A 22,585-nucleotide genomic window follows, 5' to 3' on the forward strand; every position below is an offset into this window, starting at 1 on the left:
TGTGTTATTTCACATTTCGTGTTTCCGTCAAAAACGAAATATGCATGCCCCTAGTAATATTACATCAGACTGTTAGTATACCAATATTGTTTTGTTTGTTTGTTTGTTAATGTTTGTCCATGTCCACTTTATACTCAGGTAGTGTAACTGCGCCTGTACCTGCAGTTTAAAATGGGATCGAAACCACTGCATAATGTGCCTCCGAAGCAATCGAACCCAGGACTCCTTGATTACAAGGCTACTATGGCATCAGGAAGGCCCAACTGGTTATTGGAATCAGTAAATTGTACTTTGGCACTTTGTCGGTATTAGCAAAAAATTCATATCTTTGTTGTCATATAATCTTCCTAAGACAGCTGACATTACCTTTCATATTATCCATCAAGAACGGATCCATCCCTGATGGACGGAACTCATCCTCATCTGGATCAATAATATCAGGAATGATGGTTTCGGTAGTAGTAACATCATTTACTGGGGCATTTTCATTGCTAGAGACCTTCTTCAGCTTCACAACAACTGGTGGTCCCTCTGCTTCTTCACACGTCCTCTGGTGTCTCTTGAACCCCTGAAAACAGAAAAGGATTCATCACAGTAAGTCTTTGCTTGGGACTAATATGCAGAGCAATTAATGAGGCTATACTATACTATAATAAATTTCACTTCACAATCAGTATTAGAAAACTGCATTTCAATGATAGATAGAAAAAAAAAGTATCCTGAAGAACTTGAAACTGAAATGTAACTCTCCTTATATATATCAGGGTGGCTACAAACAAGCAGAAATGAAATTCCCTGACTTTTCCAGGTTTTCCAGGACAAAATTTACATTTTTCCCTGACAATTACAAACTAAACTAAATCGATGTTTTTGCAAAATGGAAATAATAAACTCATACAGATCCAGGTATGGTTTTGTTAAGTACCAATATCATCTTCTATGAAATTAACTTAATTTCTCTATTCTCTATGATTTGAATTCAAACTGCAAAATAGTGAATTTGGAAAATTATTACAATTCACAAGCTACGGAAGGATTACGGAATTTTGTCATACGCAGTAAGTTTAAAATAATATACTTCATTATTTTTAAAGTTACGACTAAATGAGATAAGAGTGAAGAGAGATTGATTAAGAAATACAATTTGTAATTTATCAGTCTCCTTATACATTCTCGGTATTATATGTTGATATTTCCACTGAGGTTTGGAACCCTCTTCTTGCAAGAACCATGAGTGCGGACTCATTTTTCAATGCATAAAGCTACTTCTCTTTTCTCTGTAAAGCAAACAACTTAACTCTTGCATATAAGTGTAACAATTGAATCGAACAAAATAAAGTGTCATATTTCCTTACAGTATCAATGGGATTTCTGCTTCAGTACAGTATATCCAAGTGAAGTACTGTGAAACTGACAACATGCAGCTATACCATTAATGCTGACGAAAAGGGTATTAGAAATTTAACGCAAGGAATTTATAGAATAGCACTGTATAGGTACCTGATTTAGCCAACCACACATTAAAACAGGAACACTAATAATATAAGCTTCTGAAAGTTCACATGCGAGGGGAGTGCTGAAAAAAGCTCCAATGGTACCTATATGCAGCACTAGTGGTAGGAGAGCGAACACACACATGCAGGCAGGAAGAAGTGGCATGTAGTTGTAATCTGGTACAGTTGCAATGCAGCCGTTTTAGGAAAGTTCTAGGTTAAAGATTCCAGCTCTCATACAGTCTCCCACCGACTGCGATGTAGCCTACATTGCACGCTCAGAATTTGGCACAGAGCCACCAGCAATCGTGTGAGGTGTGCAGACCGGATAGTATGGTCAGACAATGGTGCAGACAATTCACGGAAGGCCAGTCAAATGTGCACAACCCCATGCAGCTGAGTACACACGGGCCCTTTGCATCACTTCAGGTGAGAGATCTTGAACCACTCCCTGTACAGCCCTGACCTTGAATGTACAGACTTTCATCTCTTTGTTTAACTGAAGAGGTTTCTGGCAGGACAAGGATTTGACAGCTACACTGCGGTAGAGATAGTTCTAGTCTTTGCCGTCAGACACATATGCCATGGGCATACAAAATTTAGTGCCATGCTACGACGAATGCTAGAACAACGGTGGTGATTCTGCCGAAAATTAGGTTAGGACTCACCTTTACTAATGCAATAACTTACAACTGATATTCTTGTTTTATTTATGCCTAATACGTCAGGATGATGAAAGAAAACCTTTGTAAGCACTGCTACATTAAATAAGGTGAAGTGAGCCAGAAGAGTAATAAAATTACAGCAGCATATTTGCAGTCTAAAGCTCTTCTTGTTTATGAATTCGATTTTTGTTAGATGTTGCAGTCCATGCAATTTCTGTCGCATGTTGTAGTGAGATACTCTGTCGGGTGGCGATATTCGACAAAAATCGTATGTATCAATGGAACCTATTTGTTTCCATGTTCCTTCAGTTTGCCCAATAAAATGCCTTACTACGACGCCCGACAACTATCGGACGGCCCCACCCGCTCGCATCCCCTCCATTGTTGACAAGTCCCCTTACTACTCCCATACGGACAAGAAAAAATGATAATCCACGTAATATTTAGAGGCTTAACCTTTACTCCCCCGATGATACCATATGGTATCATCAGAGTAAGGTCGTACTGGCCCGATGATATCATATGGTATCATGGTGCTGATTACGAAATGAATGTGCTTTTTGGACCTTCATACTCTTATGTTTGGGTGGAAACTCTGACACAGGTCTGGAGAAAGCCTGGGAAATTCATATTGATGACCAACTTCCCCCTCTCCGCAACATATCCATGCCACATTTCCGAACAGAGTTTCACATTTTGGTTCATTATTCAACTTGTATGGCACCCAGGAATGTGAAACATGTTTTAATCTCTTTGGAAACGTCCATTCTTTGAAGAGAATACTGAGGTTTGCACCCTCTTCCCAAAATAGCAGGAGAAGAGGGGGCAAATTCCAAGATTTTTTTCTTAAAATTAGGTGGTCGCGCCCCCAAACCCCCCTTCCTCAGTTCGGCGTTCTGAATTGTACACGATTGCATGCTATGATATTCTAGCTAAAAAACAAAACTTATCCGAAGTAGATTGCTCTCATAGTGTGCGAGTTATAACAAATTTCCTCCAAAAATGCAATTACCTATTTTTCGTAAAAAAATAATCACATTTTGGCTTATTATTCAACTTGCATAGCACCCAAAGAACATGAAACATGTTTCATTCTCTTGAGAAATGTCCATTCTTTGAAAGGAATACTAAATTTCACGCCTCCTTAACAAATAGCGGGAGAAGAGGGGGCAAACTCCAAATTTTTATTGTTTTTTCATTGAAATTCGGAGGTCGTGCCCCCAAAAACCCCTGCCTCGGTTCGGCATTCTAAATTGTACACGTTTCCATGCTCTGACGTTTTAGCTGCAAAACAAAACTTATCCGAAGTACATTGCTCCCATAGTGCCAGAGTTATAACAATTTTCCTCCAAAAATACAAATTACCTATTTTTCGTAAAAAATAATAATCACATTTTGGCTTATTATTCAACTTGTATGGCACCCAAGAACATGAATCATGTTTCATTCTCTTGAGAAATGTCCATTCTTTGAAAAGAATACTAAAGTTCGCACCTTCTGGCCAAAATAGCGGGAGAAGAGGGAGCAAACTCCAGATTTTTATGTTTTTTCCATTGAAATTCGGGGTACGTGCCCCCTCCAAGCCTCCCCCCCTCGATCCGGTGTTCTGAATTGTACACGGTTGCATGCGCTGATGTTGTAGCTACAAAACAAAAGTTATCCGAAGTAGATTGCTCCCATAGTGCCCGAGTTATAACAATTTTCCTCCAAAGAGTGTTCGAATTTAAAATTCCCGCCGAGAAGCCTGGGCGAGATAATTTTTCTTTCTCTCTCTCTCTCTCCTCCTGCCATCACTGGTTTCTGGCCCCATAGTTGTGTTGCGCTTAAAAGGGGCCTAAAAGTTGAGGTCGAAACTTACGAACGAGATTTCCTGTTCCCGTGCAGAGTTCCGTAATGATATCTTTAAATAAAAAAATTAATTAATTAAAAAAATAAAAAAGTCAATGAAGACGAAATTCCCTGACATTTCCCTGACTTTTTTTGACACCTCAAATTCCCTGACTTTTCCCGGTTTTCCAGGTTTTCCAGGTCTGTCGCCACCCTGATATATATATATATATATATAAATAAAATAAAAATTAAATGACTGTGAATTACAAATTACTCCACTTAAGTTATTGAACACTGGGATTCAAAACAAATCAATAAAGATTGTTCATAAAATCAACCAACTGTACATGTGTGACACAATTGGTTTTGCCACTCAGGTTTTTATTTTTTATTTTTGCGTAACTGCATATTCTTTTTGAAGTTGGTACAATGAAACAGCATTTTTGACCCTTTTCATGTTTCTCTGCTTTTTTTAATTTTCCCTGTTCTGTCAGAGAGGTTAGGAAAACAACAGTATGCTGTGGAATTTTTTGACTGCTAGGGCAACTTTTGTATATCCTGCAACGGGGAAGATTGACCTAAGATGTCGACTTGAGAGGGAGTTTGTTGGAGTTCAAGCGTCAGAACTATTCACCCCCATCCTGATGCAACGTGCCCGTTGGAAACTGGAGCATGGGGACAACTAGACCACCAGCATTGAGAACTTCAAATTTTCGAGTGTAAGAGTCAATTAGAATTTGAAATTTCAAGTTTTCCTTAAATAGTCGCCAAACTGGAATAAATAACATAGTCTACCACCAGATTTCGAACCGACAACATCTCTGAGACACTACTAAGAGAAAAGATACGGGACTTTGTTCTTTTCTTCGGACCGCGCCATGTGATATTTGTTGCATCTCTTTGCCACAGTGACTGGTGCTCCGAGATACGCAGTGCTAATTAACTACATGTACACTGGATTTGTTTTCCTTATTGTTGTGACAGGGAACTGTGCGACAACTACGATGGGCTAGAAACGAAGAGAAAGGGGGCCTGAGGGCTACCCGTAAATGAAGCCAAAGGAGCGGTAAACCGCACCGCGATGCCACACCGTGACAAAAACGTCATGTCATGGTGCCAAAGCCGCCAGCTCGAGTCAGTGTCATCTTAGTATGCCAATGCCGACACAAGAACTCTACGGTGAGAGAGAAATGGAGAGATGAAGCGACATCAGCTCACACCAATATTGTTTTAAGGCAGAACGACACCCTTGCAATTCGCGATTAAAATTAACCGATATGCCATCTCGTGGGATTTTCAGGAAGTACTCTAAGTAGGATACGTTGTGTTGAAGTCGTTTAAAGCATGGGGAATATGCGAGAGAGTAAGGTCTACTGTTCAGTTGTTGTTTTTTTTTGCTCTAAATCGTTTTATGGGTCAGAACAAATTAAAAGTTTTAATGTGTTTCCACTCCGTGGAATTAACAAAATTAAATTTGTTAATAAATCAGGGAAATCGTAATTGACAGAAGATTGGTATGGGGGATATAACACTGTAATTCGGCAAGGAAATTACGAAGAATGCACGAGTCTGCTTACTTTATTTTTCAAGCGAGAAATATATATTACCATGAAAGTAAAGTTTTAAATTGTACTTTATAAATAAAGCTTTTTTTCGAAAAATCATGAAGCATCTTACCCAATGTGTCCACGTATTATCGGTATTACGTATGTGTGAAATTTGGAACAGATGCAAGTCGATTAAGACGGAAGATGAAAATAGTTAGAGATTGAATTAATGTCAAATGTAACCAGAAAAAAAGTGGACATGTTAATGTTACTGTTTCATTCAGTACGATGTCCTTTTTCAGTGAGTATAGCCTAGTTATGAAATCGTGAATATTATTATTAAACCAGTCTTTCTCTTTCGAGAAAGAACTGCAACGATATATTCGCAATTTTCTCCTGTCCCAGCTTTTCAAGTACAGGCCAATTTCAATTCCTTTATTTTCAATCACTTTCCGAGAACCCCAGTTACATGACGTGCAGATGATACAGCACTGCTTTGGACAACCAGTGCGTATACATAGTTTCGTCTGCATTTTCCTTGTTATTTTTACCTATCATAATTAAATGCTTAGTTCTCAGTACAGCTTCACGTTTGTTAGAGTACCTGGAATTCACATCACATTCGCAATATTTTTAAAAAATGCGTAATTTAAACGTTTTCTACCATACCAGTCATGACAACACGCTGCTATTTTGTACTACTGCTGAATGTGAACAAAGATTTATCCTACTTAGAGTGGCCATATTGAAAGCGACACTAGCGCTCAGGTGGTAATTTTAATCGCGAATAATGTGGGAGACCATATGCCTATACGTCAGCGGCTGTGCAACCAACAAGCTTGGCAACGATCAATCAGTAGCACCCAACGCACTGCAAAGTTTTACCCATGTTGCTAACTTTTCCTCCAGCGGTGTCAGGAGACACTATTTCACTCAGGGTTCAGACAAAAGTACACTGTCTAAAGTTAGAGAAAGTCAATTGACTGTAGCTGGATACACTTATTCAAGAGCAACTGTAAACGGTGTAAGTTTAGCACATGCCCATGTAGGATATTACATTCACTATGCCGATAAAATGCCACACAATGGGAGAAAATGGCTTCTATTAATAACAACACTGCTGTAAACTGGGAACAGGAACACTGCTGCAGCTGCCCTCTGGAGTCTTAACTGTAGCTCCAACACATGTCAGAAAACTGCAGTCCTTTACTTGTGCCGACTTCAGTAACTGCAGGAGGCTATTTACAGGGAACTGTTGGCTTTTGGGGCATCTATTAAGGTCCGCCTCATGATAACCGTCGTACTTTTTTCTGACCTGTAATTTTAGTCAAAGCTACCTTGTCGTATACGGCCTAATAAAGCCCAGCACCTTGCAGAGGGGTTTAAGCAGCAAATGGCAATGCCTGTACTTACAATTACCATTTAGTTTACACCCAGCATTAACGATAACAGGGTACACAACGGTAAACCTTATGAGCGGTTGCCTAGTAACCCAATGCTTCAATCCCCAGGTGGGATACCGCTGGTTTATAATGGCGGAAACCTCTCACTGTCTTTAGCGGAGACCACACTTCTTTACGGTGCTTGGGCCTCTCACAAAGCAGAGTGCCTTTTCTTTCAGGTCAGTTTTTAAGATAGATCATATCATGAGCAGACCTGAAAGCCAACTGAACTAGAGTTGAGTCATTCGCGAATGAACGAATCTTTTCAATGAACGAGTGTTCTGATTCATCGGACTGCTTCCGAATGGCTCACTCGCGAACGAATACGAAGGACAACTTTCTGCTCGGTGGAAGCCGCTCGTCCCTTTGTTCTGGCCTGCCATTTTTTTTTTTGTGCTCCCCTGTGCATAGCACCACGCCCCACACTTTCTTGATCCAGTCGTGAGTGGGGGTGATGTGATCAGCATCACGCCCCTGACCACCTTTAACCCCCAGGGTTTCCCCCAGGTACCCATGTTATTCGACGATGGGTGGGCGCCGGGGCTGTTTCCAATGTGAGAAAAGTTCCCAGATTTGAACCGGCCTGAGATCGAACCCGGGAGCTTTAGCATGGTAGTCAGACGCGTTACCGACTGAGCCACCGCGGCCATACAAAACATAATTCCAGCATGACGTCAACCACAGCTATTCACATGAGCCCTTGTGCTGTTCAACAAGGGGTATACAGTTAGAAACCACCTCCTCCGCTTCGCTCAAGGAAGGACGGACAGGTTCCACTGTGAAGAAAGGAAATGTAAAAAATCAGAATGCCACGAAAATGTTTTTGATATTGTTTACGCAAGAAATTAAGATGGTGGCTGCAACCATTTGCCGAATTTGTTGTTTTATCAGAAGCGTAAAGAAAACATGGCAAAGTTATTCATTTATTTATTTCTCTATTTATGTGGCGAGAGCTGACGTAGTCATGTCTCGTTTATTGAGTGAAGGAGCATTCTTGTCTCTGGTTGTGATTATCTAAAAAAGTATCGATTTATTCTTTTTGTGATTACCTGTCTCGTACTTCAAGAAATATCTCGGGCCTCCCGATCGCGTAACGGTAACGCTGTAGCCTTGCAATCGAGGTCTAATGCAGGCAGGCAACTTACTTTAAACTCCAGGTCTTATTTAGACCTGAGTACAAATTGAACTTAAAGTCTGACAAGTTTCTTGACAATGAAAAATCTGTCTTGTATCTATCAGATAAAAAAAAAATCAAAAACATAAGTTTGTACATTAAACCGCAGATATAAAACCTGGGTATAAATATATCAGACAGCTGTCTCAGTTTTATGTTTCAAAATAAGTCGCACAGCAAAGTAGCATACAAAGTTTTAATTTAAATGTGCATTTTAATTTACTGAATTTGACTGAAGCATCCAGATTCGAGTCCTAGTCTGGGTATATTATGTATGGGTCATGTTACTCTGTCCTGAGCCACCTTAATCATATAATCATCATTCATCCTCGTCGTTGTAATAATTGAAAATGACAGAAAAGCGACGTAAAATTCAAATACAATTTTTAAGCAGCCTGTCGTTAATCACCCATTGTTCTGCTTTCACTTTCAATCATTTTAGCATACATATAATCTCTTCGAGTGTAGTTATAGGCCTATATTTGTCTGATTTGTTTGTATTATGCAACTTCTCTTTTCAAATCTTATCATGCTTTCAATGGGTGGTGAGGGTACAAATTACATAAACAAAATGCCAAGCATAAGTTCTATGTATTGAACGACAATGTATACTAAAGGATGCATTGTTTCAAACTCCAAGACGGACAGTGCTGTAATGAGGTCATTCAATTTCCATGGGGAAATACTTTTCATAAAAGTATGGTCTCTCATAAATTTGAAGTAATAAGTACACAAGGAACACATTTACTATCCTCTAATGTATTTAAAAATATTGTTTTCATTGCAATTCAGTGTTAATATGTTGCATAGGTATTTTCTTATTTTACGTCGATCCACGTTGCACATGTGTAAAACATCATATGTTCAACATGAAAGTTACACATGTCATATGTACAAAAATAATTATATTCCTCATTTTTCTCTTTCAAGTGTTTGTTTCCATTATTAGCTTATGTGAAATTGAATGTGTAGAAAAAAATACCAGGAAAAATGCCAAAAATAATAATACCATTGTTTTTATTATTCCTAATGTTGTTATTATTATTGGCACATATTTATCCACTATTACTATTTGTGGTTGCGGTTCTGATTACAAAGCAACACTGTTACACTATACCACTGGATAGGTATGTACATATACTTGCATATACATGGCATAAACAAATTAGTAGCTAGAAGGATTGGCCAATATCTGTCTCTCGGCTGCAACAGCACGCAAAATTATTTAGGTAGTTCCAAAATATGGCATTACGAACCTGTAAAACTCATACTGTAAGTGAAAATGGTTAGCCACAATTGAAAAAAAAGCCAAAACAGGCAAAAAAAAAAAAATCAGTTTTTAAAATAAAACAAAAAAAAAACATTTTATCGGGGGGAAAATCAAAACAAAAATATATTTAAGAAGTTGCAATGCACTCATTGTTTTTCGCAAGCAATTCCTTGTGTAGATATTCTATTAAATATTTTCTTGAAAGTTTTGTAAATGTTAATAACCTAGGATATAAGAAGTGGCATTCTAGAAAAAGTAGATTCTTATGCATGACCAGACAGGCCCCTGAGAAACGGGATGTAAAAGGAGCCAAGGGCAAAGACTCTGAGTTGATGCAAGAATGCAACCATCAGTGAAGCAAACACAATTCATAAGTTAAAGTGAGCTTACAAGCATAAAGAAGTCCTTTGGCCTGAATGTGCCCTGTCAGTTGGGAAGCAGCTATCTAGTTCTTTCCTGCAAAATGTTGATCTCTAGATAGTATCCACCCCAGACTGAACTTCACAATAGAACATGAAAAGCAGGGCAAAATCAATTTCTTGGACCTCACCATCAGCCACGGGAACAACAAATTCACAACCAGTTTTCAGGAAACCTGATGCAGGTAATCAATATATCCATGTACTATCAAACCATCCACCCAAGCAAAAGGCAAAACTTCTACCGAAGAGCCTTCTCCTACTGTTCCAGAGAAGAAGACCTGAGGGACGAGATAGCAACCATCACGGAACTGGCCCTAAAACATGGATATACGGGGTTGGCATCTTGTTTGGTTTTTTTGGGTGTTTTTTTTTTGTTTTCTCAGATAAAACCCAGGCAAAACTGTTTTTTTTTGGGGTTTTTTCAGGTTATGTTTATAAATACATATATGTTAAAAATTAAACACATTTGGCCTACCTACTGACTGCTAGCCGCACTCCCACCTGATCCTACTCTTATGGGGTGACAAGTGGTCAGCACAACGAACGCCCAGTCGTCATCGTAGGTTTTCATAACCGGGTTATGCTTCTCATTTGTAGCTCCCCAATTTAATCATGATTGTGAGTGTTCACCAGTCTCATACACAGGCCGAAATCTCATGAGAAAAGCTATTACATTTCTCCAAGGAGACTCAAACCTGCTCACGTCCCACAGCCAGAGCCCAAAGCATGACCACACAGCTACAGTGCGGGACAAATGATTAAATTATCTAAAATACTATGTTCTGAAAAATTTGGCCAACAGCTTGATTCTACTCTTGCTGAATGGCGTAACAGTTAATATATCTATGATCAGTTCCCAGGGTTGCGCATTGCAATACTATAGTAATACTTGATAGCTGCAGTGGTTTAGTCGACCTCCGTGGCAGAGTAGTTAGCACAGCATGCTGCCAGGGGTCCCGGGCTCGAATCCTGGTTCGGACGTGGATGTTTGTCCCAATGATAATACAGAGAGCTGGCCCTGTGGCGGAATGGTAAGTACATTGTGCTACGACGGCAGGGGTCCTGGGTTCGAATCCTGGCCTGGATGTTTGTGAGCGTTCATTCATCAATTTCATCATATCATCACTCATCCCCATCTTGGCAAATTAGCCAAAAGTGGCACAAGAAGCGAAGTAAAATAAAGCAAATCAATCAATAGATAATACAGAGAAAATAGTGAAAATTGAGAAAATAGAGAGAGAAATGTCCCTGCATAAAGCAGCTCTGGAACTCAGCCAGCCTCAAATCAATGGGTCCTGGGAGGTAAAGGCAGCCAGAGTTTGGTTGTGATCACATCACCTCCAAAATTGCCGAGATCAAGAATATGTCGGGCCCTACCCCCATATCCCCTGAATGTGCCTTCACGGCACGGTGCTATATGCACGGGAAACTACCTTTACCTCCTATACAACATATGGTAGCTGCACACACACTTTTAAATCTGCTTCAATACAGTTTGTTCACAGTCGTTTTCTCATTATTTTTGTGGATATTTCAAGTTTAAATATCTCCTGTATGGCATAATTATAAGGCTGACATATTTGATTGTCTTGACTGATTTCATCCAAATAAAATACCATATCCATCCTCCAAAATATCTGGTTGCTATGAAACTAACAGTTACCATGGCCAAAACATTAGTGGCCCCCGTTTGGATCCCAGCGTACATATGCACTATATTGTTAAAGGAATATTTGTCAATGCCCTAAAATATTTAAATCTCCATTCTTTAAGTCCAAAAATGTAGATTAGGCAGATATTTGAAAGTGGCATCAGAATTTGGAGCTACCTCACAATATGAAAAATCATTTTTCATCCATCTTGAAATTCTTTCCACAAATGCAGCAAAATAAAATCATTCCCTGGGTGTATCTATTTGTAACATGAATTTCAGCTTAAAAACTCTACATTTGCTACAGATATTGTGGTCTCAAGATTGGTGACTTTCCCCCACCCTTTCTAAACCACACACTATATTACAGAGTAATGCTCAAGTAATGTCCTAACGTAGTTCAGACTTGGTTTTCTTAATCTACGAAAATCAAACCTCATTTGCATAACTTAAAGCTCTCGGAAGGCATGTTAAATCAGTCTATCGCCTACCATCCTTAAACATGATGACAATTTTTTCTCAAATACAATATGACACCAATCCTTTAAGTTATTTTGTAACTCTAAAAATTGAAACTCAAAAGTTTTACATTTATGGCAAAATGTATGTTTGCAATTTTACCACCACTCCTCTCCTAAACTATGAAATGTAATTTTAAAAGCTTTACTGCAAAATTGCAGACTGATGAATTATCTACAATGACTGAGTTTAGTTCCTTATACTCCGAAAATGCATTGTAAACAGTTTTAGGGAAAAAGAGAGCATGGTATAGAGCAGGGGTGGCCAAGGTGTCGATCGCGGTCTACCAGTCAACCGGCAAGCTGCGAGAAGTAGCCCACAGTGTTCTGTCATGTTATACGGATTTTATTATGCATAGTCACAAAACATTTTATTACTTACCTCTCTGCATTTTCAACTGTTGTATCAGGAAAAGAGCTTCGTTGTAACAGTTAATTTCTTTTCTTGTTGAATCACATAATAATTAACCATAAAAAATGCAGCCTTCTCCATTCGGAGTAACCAACAATTCGTTATTGAACGACTGAACAATGGGCGATCGAAAGCTTTCTTCTCCTACACTACGTTGTTGTTAGTGACAAAGCTGGTTTGATTACATTGTTAGACGAAATAGTGAAGTTGTGCTGCGACATTTACTTGAAAGCAAGAGCAACTGATAGCAACGTATCAGAAATTTGGAAACTATTGTGTGAAGACTTCTATCCAAATATTCGCAAACTGTCGTTTTATTTGACTGCATTTTTTGGATCTACATATCTATGTGAGTCAGCGTTTTCTACAATGAATGCGATAAAAATCAAAGGAGAGGAAGCGATTAACTGATGATCACTTGATTTCCTGCTTGAAAGTAGCAGTATAACGTCATATGACTTGCAACATGATGAACTCATTGGCGGAATTCAGTGTCAAGTGTCTGGAAACAAGTGAAATGACTGCTGAAAAGTACATAATAGTTTGTTGGTTTTTTTTTTGTTTTTTTTTACTGATGTCCAGCAACAAGTGAAATACAAAAATTATTTATTTTTACATTCTCATTAAAAGGATGTATAAATGCTAATGATGAACTGGGGAGATACGGCCTAAAACGGGTGACAGGCCCACAGTACTGAAGTCAAAACTTATTTAATAAACAAATACATAAAATAAAATAATCAATGTCAATTTTATATTGGCCATTTGCTTCCTTTTTTAGTCTCTGTTGTTAGGTCTAATAAGATAAGTAGATCGCTAGTGATTCTTGAAATGTAAATTAGCCCTCAAACCAAAAAAGGTTGGCCACCCCTGGTATAGTGTGTGCGTGCAACATGAGGAAAATCAGTTTTTCATTCACCATCTTGAAACACATTGTTCAATTTCACTCACACGTAATACCATTGCAGTCTGTCAAGTTTTCTAGTTGCAGTTATCATGGTCACTAAATAGATGACTTGTCTTTCTTTGCCCATCCACCCCACCCATGCTCCTCCTAAATAATGCATTATGTTTCGATAATTTTATTGTGAATTTACAGTGCAAGTGATGTCACAAGGCTTGGAATTGTAGTCTCTAAAAAGGTTTGAAAATGTCAAAAATGGTCAAAATATGAAAGTATACGTATGCATTGTACTTCCTTGAGTAGCCCACACACCCCTATTTTTAAGAAAAAAGAAATTGTGGTAGATTGTGAGTGTGCTCGACTTCTTGGGTATAGAGCTCCTAACCACAAATAACACTTATCCTACATGGGCAAGCAACCCATTACGTTCAATCAATGCACTGAACTGGAAAGAAAACAGAACATTTTCACACATACTAAATTTTGAGAAATGAAATGAATCATTCGAAAAGTGTTTGGTTTAATTATAGCACAGTTAACTTTATTCGACTTTCACATTTCAATAAAATGTGCTCAATTCTCCTTTGTAATGTTTTATACATGGAAAAATGTATTGTAAAAGTTGATCGTCACAGGTGAAACTATGTGGCTTGCCCACATACGGAAGTGACTGATATCTAAAGTGCTACCACATTTCAAAATTATAAGGTTTGTTCATTCAACGTTTTATCCAAATATTTCAGACCCTTTCGATATTTTGTTTCTTGGATATATGTTCGCATTATTTCTGTTAATAGTCCATTTCTAGCATGATTTGAGAAAAATATCCTGAAAAATACCACTGTGATTTCTATCACATTAATTATTTTGAGTATTACAAGCTTGGCTAAGCCTCCATTTTACAAGTTTTCTCAAACGGTTGACAATTCTAGAACCTCTCAATTATTTAAAGCAATAATTTACAACATTTTCTGGGAAAACCCTGGATTTGATACCACAAACAGGGGTCTTTGGTCTCCCGACGAAGAGGCTCCCTTTCACCTGTGATATTTGCATAACATATTTCTGTCAAACAGCATGCATAATGTACAGTGGACCCCTGATTTTAAGTTCCTCGATTTTACATTTTCCCTGCATTACACATGCCATTCTTGTGGTCTCAATGGAGCAAGATGTTACAATTTTTTTCCCACATTTTAAGTTCACATTCGTCCCCTGAAAAAATAACACCAAGGTTGTTCCACTGTGCATGATACAACTCTGAAGTATTGAAAACAGGCACTGATGAATAACAAGTTCTGGCAAAAGCATAGTAATATACTGAATTAATTACCCACTATATAGAAGCACACAGAAACATACTAAAAACACCAAATTTTGTGTAGCTTTTCATGTGTTTCTGAGTATTTCATCTCGTTACAAAGTACTTTCCATCTTTGAGTAAATTATATCTATACTTCTTCGAAAATACGTCTCATGACAATACATTGTCACAATAATTATTCCAATGTGCACAGAAAAATATTCGGATCTTGGGTTATTTTCAGTGTTTATTTTATTATAAATTGTATGATACTGGCATTATTTACTTCTTAACAGAAGGCTAATTTCAAATATGTATTGAAAAAATGGTACTTACTGATGTGTTGCTGAATGTCCTATTGCAAATATCACATTTTATGTCGCCTGTATCCAGAGTTGAGCCTTTGGCAGAGGAAGCAACTGTTCCTCTCCTTTTCCTCCCTCCTGGAGTAAAAATTTTTTTCCTTTTCCCAGCCTTTGGTGATTCTGATTGGGAAAACAGAATTAAAGCAATTTATATTTACTCTCATGTACTGGATCTAAACATACACTGTGGCATTTAATTTCAAAGTGGAAAAGGTTACAAAAGATCATGCTTATAATATTCCTCCTATCTGTGCATAAAAGGGACTTGTAACAAAAATTCAAATCAAACAACCCTACAAAGGATTATACTAGCCGTAGGTCCAGACACCAGAGACTCATTGGCCTGCAAGACTGCAGTTGCTGAGGTGAAGTATGTGAAATGAGGTTAACATTTGGGTGTGTTCGGATGAACATTATAACATACTCGTACAGCCAAAATGTCTGCTTTAAAGACAGTTGATCCTATCAAAATACCTAAGGTAACTTTAAATGTAGAAAACATATTAAGCTTTCATATGGAAAGAAAAAGATAGTTGAAATCTGGCCATTGGTTTCCGAGATATACAGGGTGTCATTTTAATGGTGTCCACGGACCACAGGTTCCTATAAAGGACATTAAAGCAAACAACTTTTCTCAGTAACATTTTTCTCGATGGTGCGTCGATTCGACGCTACAGCCGTTCAAAAAGAACCGTTTTGCCGCCTGGATGCTGGCAACCCAACACAACATTTGATCGTATCTGTGACATCATTTCCTGCTGCGAAAACAGCGCATGGCAGGGTTGCAAGGAACACACAAATTTTGTGAAAAATAACCAAACTACCAACAACATTATTAGCTTAAAACGAAGCGAGAAACGCGTCCAATAGACCGAACATCATAGCCTACCAGCCAGAAGATCAGCAGTCATCTCAGGGGAAGGGGGAAGTGAACCAACGATATGAGAAATTGTAAAAACGTATTCAAAATGAAGTGTCAATATCGGATTTTGTCTCAGACTACATGTCAAATATCAACAACAATAAATTTTATTGGACTTACAGCTTACATGTGGCTGTTTATGCCCAGCTACATGTCAAATATTTGCAAATCTCGTTGCAAGGTTGATATCTACAGGTTTGTGTGTAGATGCCTTGTGGTACTTTTGTGCTGATAATGGAAGTATCCGAGGTTCACGTTTTTACTTGTTACATTACGGCTAAAATACGTACAACCACAGTAACAATCTGAATATGAATAAGTAGAGAATATACTGCCCCGTTCACAGTTGCAAACTATTATGTGTAAACGGTGCATATAGAGTCGTCGGAGAGCTTGAATTACTACTAGTTATATCCCTGTATTTTCAACCATTTTTGTCAATTTTTAGTTCTTTCATTTCTATTTTGTCATCTGTTCAGTGTGTCACAGACAACTAGTATCAGAAGGACGAAGTGGATAGCCAAATTGTAGATGCCAACTTGACAACTAAATTTGCAAATATTTGACATGTAAGCTGAGACAAAATTTGATGTGACCACTTCCACTTGAATTCTATTTTCTTTCTACCATTTTTTGTATTGTTTGTTTACTTCCTGTTAGGATAGAGAACGTTTTTTTGTTTTGTTTTACAGTACATAATGATGTGGCTGATTGTAGCTATGTCATTTTTCACAGAATATGTGTGTTCCTGGCAACCCTGGAATGCATCGCTTCACGACAGGATATGACGTCACAAATGCAATCAAATCTTGTGTGTGGTTGCCAGCATTCAGGTGGCAAAACGGGCTTTTTTGAACGACTGTAGCGCCGAAACGATGCACCAACGAGAAAAATGTTACTGAGAAAAGTTGTTTGTTTTGATGTCCTCTATACGTTTCTGTGGTCCGTGGGTGCCATTAAAATGACACCCTGTATAGTGATTTTTTCAAATGTCATGATCAATTATATGTGGCCATTTGCTGAACTTGGTAGACTTTAAAAAAAATTCAAGGAATCTTATTTTTTAATTTCATTCTCACACCAAATATTTTACTGTGATTTTAGAAAGAGATTATTCATTACAAAAGATTGACTGTTTCTCTGAAGAAGAAAAAAAAAACTGACTTAATAGATGTGTGGAAGAAAATAATAAATTCATAAAAATGAAAACAATGAACCTTCTTGAACTCACCAAATGAGGTACAAGAGGTACAACGTTTCAATTTCATTTTTACAGGTTAGTGATTTGAATATGGTAACAAAGACTTGTGAAGAACTTTTCGTTAACTTATTTAGTTATTTCCACTGCTTTTAAAAAATGAGAAATTGATTCTAGCATCCATCTTGTGGTTTCATCAGGCATGTGGCCCAAAGTAATCAAATCTCTATTCCCACACACATCAAATGTGCCACATGTTATATTGATGTCACCAGATATAAAATTTCACAGATTTAGGATTTAATAAAAAACAAAACACCTGGTTTGCTCCATATAAATTTCTACATGATATAGAATTATAAAAACTGTATCTCAATGAGCAAGTCCTTAAAACAAAAAAAATAACTGATTGTTATTAAACAAACAAACAGAGTTTGTGACTTTTGGGACATTCTATACAAACTATTCATTTCTTTTAACAAATCCATGAAGTATGCTTCATGCTTCACCTCCCTCTAATACATGCAAATTACAAGTAAAAGAAGAAGAAAACATACTTTCCGCAGGAGCTGTAGCTTCCTCATTCACCTTATCTGCAAATAAAATAACAGCATTACCGATTTCTTTTAAAAAGGTAAAAACATAATACTTTTACATTATGTCTGAAATATAGTGTGTTAGTAATGTATTTTAGCCCCTATGCCATTAATCAAGATTTTGGTGTTTAAAGTCCCACTGTCTTGGTGGCCAAACATGCTAGGTGGTTGACCCATGACCTCGACACGAAGGATCTGGATTTGAGTCTTATTCTCCTTCAAGAATTTAATCTAATCCTGATTCATCATTGTTCTATTACTAATATACAATGTATGTATATACAGTGCATTCATTTTGACTCTGGGTCGAGATAGCTCGTGAATAACTCTTATAGCACAAGTGAAGTACTCATGCAATATAAATATAATTGTCTACATGCTGAAGATATGTGTATGTGTGTGTGTAAATAAGCGAGACCTTACGGGACGAAAATGCCAGCATCTGTGCCATGTCACGCAGTATCTCGGCCCAGAGCCAAAATGAACACACTAAATGTACTAAAACTATTTTCTGGCCTTCGAGACCGAAGTCTATTACTATTGCTTCCAAGCAGATTTCCACAATGTAGATGCACTGTTGCCACAAAATAGTGCATGCCAGTGTTGACATCTTGATGGTATTGATCCTGTTCTCTTAATATTTTACTAGAAGTTGTTACCATCTTTTCAAGTATTTACACACCTACCGATTCAACGTACAAGACAATACTGACTACATTTTATACTAATTTAAACATCAAAATGCTCTCTTACTCAAATGTGGAATATCCATCTTGCTTCTGGTGGGTTAAATTTAGTATTTTGGTTTCAATATTTAGATCTCTATAACCTCTGAAGTATATAAAATTATATTCCTGTATAAATGTCTGATGAAGGAAGTGTGTGTTCTCCTGAAACATCACAACGAAAAACTGTTTTCTTACGCCTGTAATAACCGTAAACTACAGGAATATAATTCTACAATGCAAGCAATGCGTACATACAAGAAAAACTGGTATATAACATTACTGGGAACAAATTGTTCATATTTGAATGCAGATTTGAAATGTGGAATCAAATCTACACATTACATCCTTTAAAGTGGCAACTGTTGCCTGCGATGACAATACATTAAAAAATAAAACAATGTCACAAAATAATGTGCTAATTACTATAATAAATGCATATTCTAAAACTGAATTGTTCTTTTGACTTTAAGAGACTGACGTATGGTACTATGATTTTTGCATGCCTAGCCTATCACATGGTTTCATTATTATTGAAAAGGAACATCAATATCTTGTTTGGTTTATGTGATTGTTGTGTTTCTCACAAGCAATATATTGTATGTCTTCAATTGTAAGAGTTTTTATTCTCATTATTATATTATGGAAATTGGACAAATTTTCAATTCTGAAGGCCCCCACGATGTTGGGGAAATGCATTTATCTCTGTGAGAATCATCATCAACCCAGGACAGTACCTAGCTGATTCATGTTATGTAGAACACATGTGTGTATAATGAAAAGATTAGCATCCAGAAATAATAACATATAAAATAGAAATGTATGCTATTTACATGAAGTACTGTGTGTGTATATATTACTTGCATGTTCTATGTGCACGCTGCTCTTAAAATTAATCTTAAGATTACTTTTAAAAATGTATGGAATAATTATCTTACCATCACAATTCTCACTGTCCTTGGCCATATTCACTCAAAAATTACAATTATTCCCTGATGTATTCTCACATTTGTAGATGAGAAAAGTATTTAGTTACATGTCTGGAAATAAAGACAGAAAGTATAACTATGAGACCATAAAAATAAAACTCCCACAATTAGAACTGTATAAGCAGATATGACTACATTTTGAGAATGAAACTGCACAAAATGCTATAACACATTTATCACAATGAGCATTGAAGTTCATATGCTTATAATGAAATATCAAATGCATTATATGTAATGACATTCAAATTATTTGGTGCATTTCACACTGTCAACAATATCAAAATAATTTGAAAACACGAAATAGGGACATTTGTTGTTGTTTTTTTCTATTTAGTTATAAATCAAAAGCAGATTCAAGATTAAGTGTGTATTATATTTTCCACTGACTGTATATAAATATGGAACAGGTATTTAAGATGGAAGCTGTGTTTTTGCTACAACATAAATTGTTCAGCTACTAATTATTGAAAGTGAGCTTTCCTCTTTCATTGTGTGTCCTCAATCTCTCTAATGACGATTTCTGGGCTCACGAAATTAAGGGAACCATTACTTTTATCATTATTATTATTTTAATTGTAAAGTATCATAAACGCAACAGAGGAGAGATGTACAACAGACTTTTCACATGCACTCCAGATGCTGTTTCTTAATCTACATGCCCAGGGATCCCAGGTTCGAATCCCGATCTGGGCATGGATGTTTGCGAGTGTCCACTCATAAATGTCATCATATCATCACTCATCCCCATCTTTGCAAATTAGTCAAAAGTGGAACAAAAAGTGAAGTAAAATAAAACAAATCAATCATTAAACTACATGCATAGGTCCCAATTTCTTGAAAGATTTGGGGGGGCCAAAGCTAAGCAAAAAAAAAATACATATTTATTTCAGTTTGCAAGGGGGGGGGCACGTTTCTTCTTATCAATAGTTGAGAGAATAAGCACACTTGAGTTAATCTTTGAAAAATTGTAATTGATAGTACAATTACTAGCTCTCATAAACAGTACAAAAATACAGGGTGCCAAGTTATTAATCCAATCTTGTATAAATTAATAAAGTAAATGTTTTACGATCACATTTCATAGGTTATCTAAGTTGGATTCATTGCTTTCTTAGCCGGTATTTGGGAAAAAAATGCTGGCTCCTGAATTATTTTTAGTCTTGTCTATCCCTCTATATCAGTGCACATCGAACTTTATTATCTGGACAAAATATTCGCTACATTGTGGTTATGTAATTATACAACATAATACTTTACTTATGACTGAGAATTTGATTATCATATTTGGTTTATCATACTTATTCCCACAATCCTTTATGGGAGTTTAATATCTACACACATGCTCACACATATATACAGGGATGGCTGGAGATAAAACTGCCCACCCTGTCACCCCCGCCTCAACTTTCTATTCTGATCCCTCTACTCTCCACCTTCGGCCAATAAAAAACATGACCTGTATATATATTTACGGTTTTAATGAGGATAAATAATAAGATATCATCATTTCAAAGAATGTGTTTACTGTGTTGATCCGATGGGGTAGTGGTAGCATCGCCACCTTGTAATCAAGGGGTCCTGGGTTCAATACCTGGTGGTGGCACATAGTGGTTCGGATACCATGTTAAGCTGTAGGTCGTGTCCCAATTAGCCTTACTGTGCATAAAGTGGACTTAAAACAACAATTCAATCAATCAATCAAAAACAGTAGCCTCCTGGTATAAATTGATACTTGATTTTGCAGTATACTTATTATATCATGCAGCAGTAACTTCAATAAAGTTTTGTCTACACAAAATCAACTCTTTTAAAAACAAATAGTCATGTTTATGTAATCAGAAAAAAGGGGATTTGGAGCTACTCAATCGGGATGCCCTGGAAAAATGCTTGAGTCACCTGGCCTTTAACCTTCACCCCCAACCCACACATATTATTTTGAACGTTGGTTACGCATTAGTATAAATATGTAACACTGCAACTTCCAGCCACATCAATGCAGTATGAGGTAGCACACATGTTTATAGGCATATGAAAAAAAAGCTAATCCTGTTTATATAACAGTGCCATATTCAAAACAGAATATTTTCAACTTCTACTTGACTCATCCGAAGGGAAACAAAGGTGTCTATTTATTGATAGACTGGCTCTGAATAGTGTATAAGTTACGCTTTTTGGGTTGGCTCATTCAGGTGCATGGAGACTGCAGTATTCCCATGTTTCTTCCTCTACTCTATCACATAATCATAATATACAATTTGTTTTCCTTAATTCACTGTGGGTTTGAAAGAGGAAATACTAAAATAGAGTAAACGCACAAGCATGCTGGACACTATAGACACTCAAACTGAGTGATAGTTCCACATTGTTGTTGATGTGTCAATTTCACAGCAGAATCCTGCGTAATTTCCCACCTGTTGCATGCAAAGTTCCTTAGCAAAACTCATGTAATCTTAAATAAAGTAAATAATTCAAATTTAAAATGTGAGGAAAAAGGACTTAGAATGTTCTCACACAAAATGCTTAATTAATTTATGAAATTTGCACTATACAAATAATCTTGTCACAAAATGAAATCATGTTGAAAGTTATGAAGACGCAAAATGGCGGTCACAGTTTCACTACCGTACTCTGCAGGCAGTGTTTCCACCTAACTGCACCCCAAAATACCTACGTAGCTCCACAAACCATTGACGCATAGCTCCACGAACCATTCATACAGAGCCCAACAAACCATTTCCGGTAAGGTTAGGTTAGGTAGGGTCACTTATAGGTTACAATAGTTAAAAATTGGTTTCGAAAAAAATATGCGTAGCCCCACATACCATTCTCGCATAGCCCCACGAACCATTGACACATAGCCCCACAAACCATTTGCGGAAACGTACCTTCTTCAGTTACAAAAACATGTGTTTGGAAACACTGACCGGGATTGACCGTGATTACGTCATCACACACAGGCTACATCCACCTGGAAGTAAATGGATGCAAGAGCTTTCGTGCATCGGTCACACATTTATATCGAAAAATATATGATTTTCCGGCAAAATTCAATGAACGATGCGAGAAAACACTTCCCCGAACTTCCACAAGTATAAAGAAACTGCATTCGGTAAATAATTTCTCCTGTAAATTTGAAGAAATCCGTTTGTCCGATACGAG

At 37.2% G+C, this 22,585-nt stretch overlaps 1 protein-coding gene across 7 annotated transcripts in view; it reads right to left on the reverse strand.

Annotated features, from left to right (window-relative positions):
• LOC146003307 (uncharacterized) overlaps positions 1-22,585 on the reverse strand; it is a 54,149-nt gene that overhangs the window by 31,147 nt on the left and 417 nt on the right. For 4 of the 7 annotated variants that reach the window (XM_083141592.1, XM_083141568.1, XM_083141577.1 and 1 more), the window contains exons 2-5: positions 19,376-19,477; positions 17,674-17,709; positions 14,968-15,116; positions 367-568 (exon numbers count right to left, since the gene is read on the reverse strand). In XM_083141592.1, coding sequence (XP_082997718.1) covers positions 367-568; positions 14,968-15,116; positions 17,674-17,709; positions 19,376-19,403 — 415 coding nt within the window. In that variant the 5' untranslated portion in view covers positions 19,404-19,477. Of the gene's footprint in view, positions 1-366; positions 569-14,967; positions 15,117-17,673; positions 17,710-18,465; positions 18,603-19,375; positions 19,478-22,311; positions 22,482-22,585 lie in introns of those variants that run through there. The other 3 variants (XM_083141611.1, XM_083141618.1, XM_083141584.1) reach the window with 2 other exon arrangements.

The sequence above is a fragment of the Lepisma saccharinum genome, chromosome 1 (genome assembly GCF_977018435.1).
Source record: "Lepisma saccharinum chromosome 1, izLepSacc3.1, whole genome shotgun sequence".
Classification (NCBI taxonomy): Eukaryota; Metazoa; Arthropoda; class Insecta; order Zygentoma; family Lepismatidae; genus Lepisma; species Lepisma saccharinum.